At 47.8% G+C, this 15,245-nt stretch overlaps 1 protein-coding gene across 1 annotated transcript in view; it reads left to right on the top strand.

Moving 5' to 3' along the window:
* The window catches only part of FBLN7 (fibulin 7), a 33,887-nt gene extending 28,579 nt beyond the window's left edge, over positions 1-5,308 (top strand). The window contains exons 6-8 of the mRNA XM_077812086.1: positions 703-840; positions 3,406-3,544; positions 4,936-5,308. Coding sequence (XP_077668212.1) covers positions 703-840; positions 3,406-3,544; positions 4,936-5,308 — 650 coding nt within the window. The remainder of the gene's footprint in view (positions 1-702; positions 841-3,405; positions 3,545-4,935) is intronic.
* Positions 5,309-15,245: the final 9,937 nt, after the last annotated feature.

Below are 15,245 nucleotides of genomic sequence, written 5' to 3'. Positions count from 1 at the left end.
AGAGTGGAAATTACAGTGCATTCTACCTACTGTAAATCACTGCATTGCCATTTCAATTGGCTAAGGCATGGACACCCAAACTGGCGACAGCCAGAACCTCCTGGAAACTCACCAGGAACCCAAAATACATTTTTGAGATCAAAAATAAATTACCATCGCCCTACTATTTGCTTAGAATCTGTAAATCAGTGCGTTGTGGTCTGTGGATAAAAGGGACTGGATAAATGCCAAGCATTTTAAACCCAGCTAATCTAGTTATGACTATTGAAATTGGGGGCATCCCAAGAACTCCATAACTTGCAAAACCCAGCACACTGGCCCTTTTGTTAAGGAAATACTAGTCCAGTTTGCGTGCACATTTTGCATGGCCCGTGGCCTGCGTACTGCTCGCTCGTATTGTCGTATAGTGTGGGCTAGAATCAAGCCAGCCGGCCCCAAAGCAGGGGTGAGTCAGATTTCATCCCACACACCACTAAGCACAGAAATATCTTTGCTTGGTAACATTGTGCCTTTGCAGTTTCACTAGGTTCTCCATGGTGGTCCACTCCTGGCCACTCTTGGGAGGAAACAAGCAGTTTGCTGCTATTCCCGGGTGCTCTTGTCCTGGCAAAGAGCAAAATGATTGTCAGCAGGAATTCTTTGCTGGGATGGACCCTTTTGTTCAGGGTCTGCGTTGTATGGGACAGTGTGTTTCCTCTGCAGATGTAAATGAGTGTGAGGTTTACAAGCTGGAGGGAGCCCCTCGTCTGTGCATGCACGCCTGTGTCAACGTTCCTGGCTCTTACCGCTGCTCCTGCCCCAGTGGATACAAGCTCCTCGGAGACGGGAAAAGCTGTGAAGGTGAGCCAGCGCTCTCGGATAGCTAGGCATGGCAGTCCGTGGCTTGCTGCAGGAAACGAAAGTACGTTTGCAGAAGCTGTATTATTTTCTGATTTCATGTGTAACTTCCTGTCTCAAAGACCTGCTGGGTCCAGCCGAATGTGTGCAGAGATTTTATAGATAGGAAGACTCCCATTGACTTCACTGGGCTGAAATCTTCACATGGTGTAGTTGACTCCAGGATTTTACCCTGTCTGTATCCATTGTTAGAGCTGGGTGGAGAGTGGTAATTCCAGGCTGCCAAGGATCAATGAGCCTGGGAGCTGGGGCTTCAGCCTCCAAGGCCGACTGGTGAGGAGCCAGCAGGTGAGCTGCCAGGAAACCAGGTGGAATTTCGTCAAAATGGACGCATTCCTGAATCTTGTGGAAGGTGTGTCTTTAATAAAGCTGGTCAAAAAACGTCCTTTTCGCTTCCATTTTTTACCTTTTTCTACCTTTTCCCAATGGAAAAAAAGTGGGGGAGAGAGGTAAAAGGGAGTGGCAGTGGGATTTTCCCCACTCAAACTGTGCTTTGTTGAGTCAAGGCCTTGGTGCTTCCAGCTCTCCCGATTTTATCATGAGTCTTGCAATATTAGGCGTTTTTCTGAAAGCCCCAGCTCCAGGCATCAGGTGGCTTGGTGAGAATCCCCGCTGCTCTTTACACAGAAGTCAGGGTCTGGCCCTCCTTGCTGTGGAGAAAAGCGAGGGAAGCGTGATTCTAATAGCTCAAAACCCAGGAGGGTCATAAAAAGAAACCAAGTTCAAAGGAGTATTTTTGTGGTCTGGCTCATGATTTTTCAATGCTCCAGGGCCTAAGCACCAACTCTGTGGGTGCTCCAGGGCCAGAGCATCCATGGAAAAAAACAAGTGGGTGCTTAGCACCCACCGGCAGCCAAGCTGCTCTCCTCCCCTGCCAGCGCCTCCCATCTGCCGGTAGCTCCCCCGGTTAACTCCTGCCCCTCCCTCCCAGCCCCTGCCAGGACCAGCTGTTCATCCCATCACAGCAGTTGGCAGGTCAAGTGAAAGGGCTTCGCTCCACTTGAAACCCTATAGTGTAGACGCAGCTGGTGCCGACGGGAAGGGTTCTCCCATCTGCATAGTTAACCCACCTGCCCGAGAGGAGGTAGCTAGGTTGAAAGAAGGATTCTTCCATCAACCTAGCACTGTCTACACTGGGCTATAACCCCTCCTTCCAATTTCCAGCCTATATTTGTTCATGGCCAGTTTATCCCCATTTGTTCTTGTGCCAACATTTTCCTTTAGCTTAAATTGCTCCTCACCCTCCCTGGTATTTACCCCCCGGATGTGCTTATAGCGAGAGTGATCAGAACCCCTCTCAGACTCCAATTTGCTTGGCTACGTTCTTTCTGCCTCCTCTCATAAAACAGGCCCTCCATTCCACTGATCATCCACGTAGCCCTTCTCTGCACCTGTTCCAATTTGAATTCACAAGAGAAAAACATGGCTGGTTATTTTAAAAGATTTGACTCGACCTGGTTGAAATTGTTTGTGTGAACAGAGTTTCCTCAAAGAATAGCCTTTTTTCAAAAATTTATTCTGAAAAAGCATCAGTTTTGTCAAAACGTGGTGGTTTTTTGTGAAAAATTTAGTGCCTTTTAATTTTTTTTGGGGGGGGGGAGGAGCAGTTACTGAAAACATACAATTTTTGATACTGCTTTGGTAAGATTTTCAATTAAGATATTCTATCCATATTTTTAAAAACAAAACAAAAATAGGTCAGTTTCAAACCACTCTGTAATTTTGAAATTTGTCGCAAAAATAGATTTTCATTTTTCTGCTCTAGTTTAGACCTTTCATTGATTTTCCTGGGCTAGCAAGGATTAACCTATCTACGGACAGAGGTTATAGTACAAAAAGCATCCCATGATGTGCCAGAAGAACAGAAGAAAGGAAGAGATGGAGAATGCTAGTGTTTCCATCAAGTCTGATTTTCATTAGATTTTTTTTTAAACTCACTTTGCTGGAGACGGGGGATGTGTATTTAGAAGGTGCTGACTGCGAGGTAAAGAGAGGAAGAGGGATCAGGTGAAAATTGCTACTATCATGTTTTCTTCCTTATATTTAACCATTTAACCACTTTAGAAGCTGTTGTGATGGTAATAGGCTAAAAGGGGACAAGAGCAGCCTCTGAGCCAAAAACTCAAATCTCCCCAGTAACGAGATGAAATGTAGGTGGACAAGAGTGAGTGATAATGGAGTAAATCAGTGTTAACCCTTCCAGCTCAGTAAAACAACATTTAACGTTCGTTACAATTGTTTCTAATGAGGCAGATCTAACGCGAGGGGAGTTGGAATGTCTCTGACCACGCAAACAGGGCGGAGTCGCACTGCTGCGGGAAGTCTTCCAAGGGCAAATCTACTCTAAAAAAATGACCCCTTCTTTCTCTTCGTAAAAGGGAGCATGTTTTATAGGAGTCGCTGAAGGTCGGCGGCCATGTCAGGCCCTCAGTGCCAACCGATGGTCACTTTTCTGCACTTCGAGTGGTTTCCTCTGGCGCTTTCTGTTCGAATCTCGCTGTTTTGCAGATATAGACGAATGCAGCCTGTCCCAGCACAACTGCACCAGGGGCATGACGTGCATTAACACAGGAGGAGGCTTCCAGTGCGTCAGCGCCGAGTGCCCTCGGCCCAGCGGCAATGCCAGCTATGTGAAAACGTCGCCATTGTGAGTAGTAGGGGACTGCAAGAGAGTCGACCCCCTGGCAATGCCAGAGAAAACAGCCCATGGCTGAAAAGCTCGACGGGGTATTTACCTTTTTGAACGACAGTGTTAAAACAGGCCTGCTTTGGGGAGATCACTGTCACCACCGAGGAGAGGCTCCTCTGAGGAGAAAAACTCCCTTCCCAGGTTGTTCGGATGGAAGTTAGTTCAATTCTTCATTTGGCTAAATCCAAAATTGGGGAGCATCTTGCAGAGGGGTGCACTAGTTCAAACAGGAATTCATTCAGGGAGATCCTATGGCCTGTGCTAGACAAGAAGACAACCTAGATGGTCACTCACAATGGCCCCTTCGGGCCGTATCATCGATGAATATAGGGTTAAATACCATTCTCCAGGTGAAATCTTGGCCCTGCTGATGTCAATGGCAAAATTCCCATTGATTTCCCTGGTTTCCACCCTCAGCTTCACCTAGCAGATCTCAGCAGCAATACCCAGCCCTTCTTAATGCCTTGGTCTCCTCCAGGCGTGACTGAGAGATCTGTGTGTGACCCACTGGCCAACATGGGTTTCATGTCCCCTGCCGTGTCTGAGCCACACCGGATGGCTGCTACAGCCCCAGCTACAGAGCCTGGCGTTCTATCTCCAGCTCTCTTCAGCTCTGTCTAAGCTGCAGCTGGGAACGGGCCTCGCGCCTGGGGAGACAGACTCCTGCTAGCTCTGCTCAAGCTGGGGCACTCAGAATAGCAGCATGGCTATCGTGGTGCAAGCCTGGGCTACTCCCTGGAGCTCAGACCCAGCAGGCAGGATGGGGGGGCCTAAGCTCAGGTGGCTAGCCTGAGCCTCTGCTGGTGCCGCAATGTCCACACAGCTAGCCCAAGCCCCACTAGTACAATCTGCCTCCCCAGGCTGGGAGGCTGGCTCCCACCTCTCGTGTAGACATACCCGGAGAGGCTCGTGCTTCTAGGCTGGGGGGCCCTAGTTCAGTGGCTGGCGGGCCACTTTCTGTCTGTTACAGAGGTATAAATCCAAACTCATTTCATTGACTTCAGTGGAGATCCCATAGACTTACATTGGTGTAACTAAGAACAGAATTTGGCCCCTGGTCTGCTACTTTTCAGGAATCCAAGCCATGAAGGTGCTGCCTCAGATCACTAGGGCCGTGAGTCTCCTGGGGCTTGCGGGGTTCGTATGTGAGCGCTGCTTTATCACCAGGCTACTTTGGGGAAGGTGCTTTAGGAAATGGGTGGGCAATAAATGTGACAGTTCTTCCCATGATCGTTAATGGCGCATCAGAAACAGAACAGAACACAACAGCCCAACCGCAACAACTTAAGTGCACAGGCTCTTCCCGCTTCCAGGATTGCCTTAACCCTTGTTCTTTCTTTCATTGCTAGCCAATGTGAACGCAACCCCTGCCCAATGGACAGCAGATTGTGCCATCATGCCCCAAAGTCCATCTCCTTCCATTATCTCCCTCTGCCTTCCAACCTAATAACCCCCACCCCTCTCTTCCGCATGGCAACTGCCTCCGCCCCAGGCCGGCCTGGGCCTGACAGCCTGCGCTTCGGGATTATTGGGGGCAACAACCGAGGGCATTTCGTGATGCAGCGCTCCGACCGTCAGACAGGAGAACTGATCCTTGTGCAAAGCCTGAAAGGACCCCAGACCATCGAGGTGGAGGTGGACATGTCTGAGTATCTGGATCGCACCTTCCAGGCAAAGCATGTCTCCAAGATCACAGTATTCGTGTCTCCCTATGAGTTTTAAAGAGACACAATTTCTGCAAGTCAGCAAATAAACAGCCGCAAGGACTGTTCCTGTTCATCTCTCGCTTTCTTTCAGCACTGACTCGAACGAAATTCCTTCCTTTCGAAATGATGAAAGGCCACGGCACTGCAGCAGTTCTACAAAACAGGACCTTAAAAGCCCAGTGCTGAGAGACAAGACAAACCACATTACTCTGGCAATGCCAGGATGGGGCTTGCAATAATCTCAGACTCACTTGTTCTTGGGAAGTTTTGACTCCGGACACTTCTGACTTTGCTTCTCAACATCTTCTGTAGCACATGCCTCCAGGAACCCTAATCACAGTAACAGAGATGTAGCAATGAAATCCAGATTATAGCCTATATAAACCTCCATAGGGTAAATATCCTTCCATCAGATTTCAGGTTGATTTGTCCGCTCCGTCTCCTGGCTGGTTTTACACTCACGGACATGGAAAGCAGCCAGTGAAGTGTGAATGACATCATATGCGCTCCATCAGCTGCGCCCGCCCAGAAAGCCGCCCTGCCCTGCCGTCAGACTAGCAGCAGGCCGCGTGCCCCGCAGCCATCAGTGACACCTCCCCACCAATTGAAAACCGGGCTAGTGTGACATCTTTGAACAAAGGGATGTTGCTTATAACTCCTTTTCCTCATCCAATCCCCTTAAAAAGGCCTCCCGAAGCATTTGCCCCAATAAAGGGTTGAAGTCTGCAGATGTCAATTAACTAAAGCCACAAACATTTTTTAGAAAACTCAGTTGAATCAGTTTGCTGAATAGGAGCGTACATAAGTACAAAGAGACAACAGCACAGGCTGGGCTTGGTACCCAGCGCTGTAAGATTCTCTGCAAGACAGCTCCGGGCGAGTGGCTCTAGTTCTCCTGTCGGTCTAGTTCTGTGTGTTGCTACCGAGCGCAGTCTACCAAGGGCATGATCGTGCTCCCATTCAAATCAGGGTGGGAAGCTGCCCTCAGTGCAGCGGTGCGGGATGAAGTTCCTTGAGTTCTGAATTGCACAACAATGTGTGGGAGTTCTGTGGTGTGGCTGGATCTCCAGGGGAGTAGACTAAGACGGCCAATTGCTTTCACTGGTAACATAACCAGAGTTAGAATCCAAGTCTCATGTTTGGCACAGTGTAACATGGCACCAAAATAATTCACATCAATAGCCCAACATGCTACAATTACAGATTACAGTCAGTAGGTAATAGTACCTTGACTCCCTCCCCGAAAGGGCTAAGGCATTTGTGGCTTTATTAACAGAAAACACCCATCACAGATAGCATGGAGATACCATTTGTCCTTTAAAAAAATATAAAAAGTCAAGGTCTGTTCTACTCTCTGTCATGAGCTATTTGCCTTCTTAAAGAAACATTTCAGAGTAAGAGTATTTGTTAAAATATATATTTATGAGAAAGCAATTAAGGTTCAAATTCCTCTTATGAAAATACCCTTTGAATTGTAATAGATGCTAAGCTTTCTAAATTTTGATCTCTCCCATAGAGTTTGATGGAGCCCCCAATCCCCACCCCCTTTTAATGGAGCCCTGCTATAGAATTCTCTTGGATGGTTCTAAAAACTATTGGAAGGAGATCATTCTGTATTAAATTCTAGGGGCCAGATCCTGAGCTAGTGTGAATCAGCATAGTTCCATTGATTTCAGTGGAGTTACTCCAGATGTGTACTGAGCTCACAATTTAGACCCAAACCACCTCTTTTTATACATTTTTTTCCCCCTGCGCTCACATCAGCCAATGAAAATGGCCAGTTTTGTGACATCACCCCACGTCTTGCATTTGGAATGCAGAATAGCGGGTGCTATTTTACAGTGCTTGGGACACATTCTGCTCCCAGTTTCACTCCTGCAGCCCTAGAGAAGCACATAGGTCAAATTCGCCCCGGGGGTAAATCAATGGCGTTAATCCTGGGAAGAATTTGGCTCAGTGGGTTGATAAACAATGGAGCTGGCAGCAGAATGTGGTGTGCATTCAGCTGCCATCCAGCTAGGGATTTGGGTTTTTTGTTGGTTTGTTCATTTTTTAAGCCTGCTCTCATCACCTTGGTACCTCAGCACGTTACTCCAAGGGCTGCTTCTCAAGCTTCCTTCATCAACAAGACGAAATGTGTCTGTTTCTTTCCAGCACCCGCACCCTGTGGTGAGAGGTTCATGCTCCTTCCTTTTATGCTACAGTATCATCAGACAGAGGAAGGAGACTAGAGGCCATGCTCACATGTCTACATAGGAGGGTCTGACACATACCACCTACTCGTGCTGACGGCAATTCTCCAAGGAAACCCCTTCTGCACATTCATGGGCGACTCGGACTCACAGACGTTCCCCCAAGTGGGGCTTGAGCTAATACCACTGAGGGCAATGGGAATCTTGCCCTTGGGTTCAGTGGGCTTTGGATCAGATCTCTGGTGCACAGCCCCACAAATAACCCTGTAGTGGTGTGGTTAGTATTGGACCCTGGGCATTTCTTTTCCCTGGCAAGTGGTACCAATATTGGGCTAGATTCTTCACTGGTGTAGATGGGAGGTAGCTCCATTGAGACGCTCGCCTGCACCAGCGAAGACTCTGGCCCATTATCTTTGCGTAATCCTGAAGCAATTTACATCTGGAGTTTGCAAACCACTTGTTGTTTAAATACACATGCACTTGAGACGTTGCTTTGTAGGCTTTCTACCAGTCCGATAACATCTCTCAGGCTTAGCCCTGTGCAGCTGTGTTACAGCCGGATGCAACCACCCCAGAGGCAGACGACAGGCTCTCTCTCCTGTCCGTTCAAGCACAGATATCTGCAGCCAATGGGGCAGACGTGCACTTCCCCTGGGGGCTCCAGGAGCGCTCCAGCACAGAGAGGCCGGGAACCAGAGAACACACTGGTGCCCTGTTGCTGTGCAGGGGTATGAGGGAGCCCCTGGCGCCTCAGCCCCTGATTGACCTTTCACACCCCTTGAGCAGTAAAGCACAGCCTGGCCCTCTACAACGCCTTGTGGGCAATCATAATACCCAGTTTTCATAGTACTTTTCATCAGTGGATCTCAAAGTGCTTTACTCCCATTTTACAGATGGGGAAACTAAGTCATGGAGAGGTGAAGGGGCTTCCCCAAGATCACCCAGCAGGCCAGTGGCTGATTATCTCCTGAGTCCCAGTCTAGTGCTCTAGGCACTTCCCCTTCAAGAACTGAGTTGTGTCACATCTTCAAACCAATTCTGTGGCATTGGAGGGAGTTCATTGACTTGTCAAGTAAATGAAACTGCAGAGACAAAACAGCGCTGCTTCCCCCCGCCCCACCCCCGGCAATCAGTGTTGCTGGATATGGAGGTCACAGATGAGCTCTCCGAAATGTTCTTAATTTACTGTACGTGTCCCATCCTGGTTCCCACTGCTGGTCAGAAGGCCACTGTCTCTCAGCTCTGTGCTGGGCAATGAATGAGGGAGAAAGAAGAAGATAAACACGTTTCCTATCAGCGCTCAGTGTGACCCCGCTGGCCAGGGCATGTGAGCTTAATCAATCAAATGCAGCCGAACCCCTCGCCCGCCTTTCAGTAAAAGACCAGTTCCCCAGAGCTACTCAGTTGTAAGTACTGTCGGCTGGACTGGGCGAACAAATGCCCTGTGGCTAAACTGGATTTCATAAACACGCTGCTTCTTTTGGCCGCTTCCCCTCAATATCCTGGCACAGCTTTTCCAGTCGCTCAAACGAAATAAAACCAAGAGGCGCTCAGATTGCTGGGTGCCAATAGGAGAACCTGCATATAGAGAGGGATCCCTCCTGGCTAAGCAGCAGTCCATACAGCTCTGGGTTTGAGAGTGGCCTTGGGCTTGATTTTGAGACCTAGTCCATGACAGAAGTGAGCTGGTTGGCCTGCCCTTGGAGGACTGGGAGATTTAAACTGTGCAGCCACGTGAGCAGCCTAGAGCAGCTCTAGGACAGGCATGGCCAATGCCCGCAGCCATAGCTGGTGCACTAGGATGGCCATCAGAAGCTAGGTGGGGGGGAGGGGAAACAAGTGACAGCTTCAGAAAGAAACAGGGGAGGAGAATTGAGGTCAATGTTTCAACCAGAATTTGGATCAGGGTCAGGCCGGGGGCAGAGACACCCATGCTCTGAGGCCCATGGGCTGCTACTGCCAGGAACTTGAAAATGAATGAAACGAGCAAGCCAGAAAGTGCTGGAATGGAAATGAGATCAGCAGCACAAGCATCTCCCGCATAGCAATAGATAAGGGGGCTGCATCAGAGCAACGGGCCAGTATTCACACTGTAAAAAGATTCAGGCAGACAAGGGAACCACAGGACAGAATGAAAAGGCTCCCCAGAAACCCTGAAGCCCAGTGCCAGCCTGCAGCATCTGATCTCCTTCCTGCTGATCCAGGGTGGGGTCTGGAGCGTCTTTAGCATTCTCAGCTCTGGGACAATAAGGAAGAGAATGCAGCCTAGAGCAGATGGTAGTAAGTTATACAGGATGGCAGCCTCAGATCCAGACTTCAGTGGCTCAGAGTCAGCCCTTTGTAGCTCAGCCACTGGGAAACTGAATTTCTGAGCTTTATAAAGTGACAACATTCAAATCATTATTGTTCTGAGGTTGTTTATCCTAGGGCCAGAGAGAGACTGGGCAGGGGAAACAGTTCTGACTGTTTAGAGTGTGTGCGTTAATTAAAATGGTTTCTAGTAAGAATGGCTAGTGACAGTTGTTGTCATCATCTTGTCCCGCAATGATCATATCAGGCCGTGAAGTTTGAGAATGAATTGGGAGACTCACACGGGGTCCTCTGGAAGGGTGTTTGATCTGAAAAGCTTCACTTTCCTTGCAATATTACATCGAACAGTGTGGGAAAGTGTTAAAGCATGCTCCAGACACAGCTTGCACAGCGGATATATCTTGGTCCCTTCTCTGTTGATTTTCATTCCTGCAGTATGCCCTATTTGCAGTCTCACAAGAGCAGATGTTATTTCCCAAGTTGCTTTGTCACAAATGAGGCGATCCTGGCAAGTTGCAGCCTTGCACCAACAGAGAACAAGATGACTGCAATGGTGAGATCATGTCCAATGTGCAGAAGAAGGTACCCTTCTGCAGAAGGTTTAAAGAGCTGAGGCTGAAGGATGTAGAGCATGAGGTCAGCCACAAATGAGCTTGGAAGATGCCATTTTTGAGGGATTTAAGAAGCCTAAGTCCTCCCATACTGACTTGTCTTCTTTCAGCTGATATAGCAACATTTACAAGTTAATACAAAGATTAGAAATCCATTCGAGGGCTTCAGGAGATGCAGAGTGCACCTTTGCTAGACCTCCTGGGAATGAAAAGATGGGGCACTTCTTCACAATATGTTTGATGCTTTGGAGGTTTCCACATTCACACTGTGGTGAATCGTTGATTCTCCATTTGTGCACCAGGTGCACGTATCTTCCATGTGACATCCTCATATGGTTGATGGTCATCCACTGTCTTCGATGGAGAAGGAACCAGGTGGTTCAATGGTGGGATCATCTATGAGGAGCTTGTTGTTTACATCAGAGCCTGTATCCACCAGGTGTCTTCTGGGTTGAAGTTGGATGACAGAAAAGCTTCTCCAGCTGCCCTGAATGGACAGCAAGACTTACAGCGAGTGTGAGGTGTGTGAACCAGGTTGTCATGGAGTGGGAGCCTTTGGTTAGTGAGAGCTTTCTTGTACTTGTGCAACGTTGCCATCTCTCGCCAGATGGCTGGAGGAAGGATGTTTGCGAAGACTGGAAGCCAGCACAGTGGAATGGATTTCAGGGTGCCTGTTATATGTCTTCTAACCACATTTAGCTGGATATTAGTGAGGTCCATGTGTGAGCTCCTTCCCCAAACAGGTGCGCATTACTCGGCCACGGAATAAACTCAAGCTGGCGTCCTCATTTCTCACATTCGAGCATCACAACCCCAGCTAGAACCTGCTAGCTTTTGGATGATATGGATGCAAATCTTCATTTTATGGCTTACCTGCTTCACATGTTGTTGATAGGTAAATCTGAGACTGAGAGTGACTCCTAGGTAAGGGGGGTTATGATCGTCAGCAATTGCCTTGCCACAGAAGTTTACCTTCAGCATCCTCTTAGCTTCAGAATTGCTGAGATGGAAAGTTGATGACAGACTTAATCTTGCTGAAGGAAGAAGACTTGCAAGGAACCATTTGAGATGGAAGTTCATTCCACACAACACCATGGGTACATAATGTATAGCCATGTGAATCAGCTCTTGCTTTGATATCGATCGTAGGATCTTTCATCTTTTGACCATTTCAGCTAATATTTCCCTTGATAGGAAATCAGTATTCTCAATTGTTGTCACTCCAACCTGATTTTCCAGTCTTCCAGTTTGGGGCCAGATCATCAGCCACCTCACTCCCGTATGAACCAAATGGGTGATGGAATTCATTGAAAAGTCAATGTATGCCTCGCTTTCTGATCCTCCAAGTCGCCTTCTGAATTGCATTGTTGATAGCATTCTGATTTCTTAAGGAATCAAAGATCTCCACCAGTGCATCAACAATAGTGACCGTTTCCCTTGACACCCATTACACTAGTTGACCATTTAGCAAAGACACAGAACAATTCAACCATAGCTTGTTTTAATCTACACCATATACATTTCCTACCACTGCATCATTTAGGTCATTTTTTTTAAATGCATTAACTGCTCTTTTTATCCTAACAGGTGAGTCCTAAAGAAAAACTCCATGGGACTATTAGAACAAAAATACTTTGTAGTCACTATGAATTTTATCCCTTATTGGGAAAATATATCTTGATAGTGTTTAGGGCTTGAGCTAAGGGAACGTGAGATGTGAATATTTTATTTTTGATAAACCACTGCCTAGGCTCTTAGTTCTGTTTATGCAGTTGTAGAAGGCAGCAATTCTGATTCCAAAATGTCTGCATTGTTTGCATATGTAGATATAATACTTACACATACACAGGACAGTTACAAGTTATCACTGCTTCCATTGTTAGGCACCTGTTTCTCAATTTCAGTGTGTCCAGATGTTCGCCACAAAACACTATATTGTGCATGCTTCTTTAATACACCTGCTTAATGTGGTTAAACAATGACATAGTCTTTGGCTGCAAGAAAAGAATAAAACACTTCACTCCTTTTGGAAATTTTGGTTGAGATTTATTCCCCAAAAGGGCACGTGTGGCAGCATGAACGAGAATATTAAATCTCTTTGGGGAGTTGTGAAAGGTTGCAGTGATTGGCATTCAGACCCTGGGCCAGATCACCCAACGAGTAAAACTGTGCAAACAGGACCGAATAACCAAGCTATATCCAAGGTGTCATTCACTCTGATTGGCTTCTTCTTTAGCATGGGCCCCTCTGTGTTTCCATCGGCCTGTTTATTTGCCCGAGGAACAAGGCTGAAGCTGAAAACTGGATACGTTTATGTAAATGAGGGGCATGACCAAGGCTCCCAGGAAACACCAGGCCCTGTGTCCAAATCCAGAGCAATTTGCAGAGTAAGTCAGCCAGTAATGCCAGGCATCTCTGAGCTGCCTTTAAGACTAGTCTCCACTACAGACCTAGGTCAGTATAACTATGTCACTCAGGGGTGGAAAATCCGCCCCCCTACGCGATGTGGTTATACCGAGCTAACCCCCAGTGTAGACAGCGCTGTGTTGAGGGGAGGGCTTCTCCCGTCACCATAGCTACCGCCTCTTGGGGAGGCGGAGACGCTACGCCGAGAGAAGTTCTCCTGTCGGCGTAGGGAGCAAGCTCACGAAGGGAGCATGCTCAGCGCTGTAAGTGTAGACAAGCCCTTAGCCTCACAGCAAGGGGAGCTCTGCAAGCAGCACCCAAAACAACCTGTTACTGCAGCTTCTGCCCTGCTGTGCCCTGCTTCTGCTTTGACCGTGCTGATACAAATGTCCTTATCCTTGGGAGGGGTTCAAGCAAACCCACCAACATCTGCAAACAAACAGCCAGTAGATTCTCATTGGGAGACCTGTGGCTTGTTTGTCCTACTCAGACGCACTCCATGCTTCTCAGCTAGCATTCCATCCCCTCCTACTGTCCGTCCCTCCTCGCTTTCCACCCATATGCTCAGTACAAGCACATTCCTCCCCGCGCCAAGTGCCCCACTCATTCCACACTCGCTGCACGCACACACTGCACACGGAGAGCCACTCATTCTGCGTGCATGCTCTCACACACACACACACACACACACGCACTAAGCCACTCGTGCACAAGCATCCCCACATTCCACACCCGCCTGTTCTGTGTGCACCCAGCCATTCATCTCCATCCAGCCACGCTGTACACATCACCCCTGCCCTCCACCCCCATTCATTCTGAGCTCTGATCCCATCACCCCCAGAGGCAGTCAGGCAGCGGTCTCCACCACGCCCACCCCCAGGCTACCCCGCGGGAGGGAAAGCACAGCCATAAGCCATATCGTTGTAGCCCACACCCAGGGGAAGATGGGGTCTATAGTCAAGGGGTTGGGTCTCCCCAATCCCAGGTGAGTGCCTGAACCACTGGGCTGAAGCTTTTAAGGGAGGCAGCAAGGGCAATAGTTCCTCCTCCTCGGCTGGTTGGGGACTCTAGTCGGCTGTTCCCTAGTTTTTGTGAAAATGGCTGCAAAGCCAAATGAAATTTTGCCTAACCAAATGAAACCTTTACACTGGACATTTACCGAAACACTTCGACTTTTCCCATTGGGTCTGAGCACCAAACCACAAATCCTTTGCATTTTCGGCAAATAAGCTATTCATCTGAAACATTTCACCCAGCTCTGCTTACGATGATCGATGCTCTTAAAACCAGAGCAGAATGAGTGTGTCACTGACAAGGGGAAGGAGGGGCAAGGAGAGCAGGGTGACGGTTATAGAATCATGAAACTACATACTTGCCTGAACAAGGAGTGTGGGGCTGGGCCCAACATTCCATGCTGAAAATGTTGCATTCCTTGGGATTATTAATAGTTTGGTGTTGCATCTGGTTTTATGGCTCCTTACAAAGCGGAGGGCGGGAGGGCTTCCATTCTTTTCAGAAATGATCTGAAAACTGAAATATTGAAGTCTTTAATTATGAAAAGCAGAAGCCCTAATGCTTCAGAAATGGCATGCCAGTCAGACTGGGCAGGAAACTGGTTGAGCTTCCTTTTCTCTTCCAGAAATCTGCAGGGAGTTATCAACCATAGGAAATCGAAAACACACCAGTTCTTTCTCCCTGCTCCACTTTTTCCAAATGGGCTGTGGGAGACAACAAAAGTCACTCTTTGTCAGAAACTAGAGTGAAACAATATCTTCATAAATAGGCCCATTAATCACGACAAGGCATAGAGCTTCAATTCAAATGGGGTGAAACACTGGAGTGGAGTTAAACTCAACCCAAGAACATTCCACTCTTAGCAAGACCAGGAGGTTTGGATGCTTCTTTAACAGACACTGTGCTCATTATTTATTGTCAATTCACAAAAAATATGTATTGTGAGGCAACATGTGTTATTTCTCTTCTTTGGGCACTGGGGATTTGTAATTAATATCAAGAAATGACACCTTAAACCCTTTCAAAGGATAGAACCTTGTGGTTTATCTGGAATTCAACCCAAAATACTAGGAATTCCATTATCCGGGAGAGAGGGAACCTTTATTTGCCAAAAGGGGGAAAAAGTAAACAACCCTATTAGACAGACCGCCTTCCAGGTGGAAAGGGTAAGCTGGCCTCTAGGTTTCCTAGTAGCCTTTCCTTAGATTAGTCTCTGTTAAATAAATTTACAGCTCTGTCTCTGGAAAGAAAATCAGTACTTACCGGATGAGTCAAATTTGGTTCCTCTCTCATGTCACCGCCATCAAAGCTTTCCCGCGGGAGCAAATTCCTCGCCACTCTTCTCCGACACGCTTGTCTCAGAATGTGACTTGAAGGCTCCCCAGCTGCCATGAAAGGCTGTATGGAACCGAAATACCAC

Source organism: Eretmochelys imbricata, chromosome 3 (genome assembly GCF_965152235.1).
Source record: "Eretmochelys imbricata isolate rEreImb1 chromosome 3, rEreImb1.hap1, whole genome shotgun sequence".
Classification (NCBI taxonomy): Eukaryota; Metazoa; Chordata; order Testudines; family Cheloniidae; genus Eretmochelys; species Eretmochelys imbricata.
Note: the sequence above shows the minus strand (reverse complement) of the source record. Positions and strands in the feature narration are given on the sequence as shown.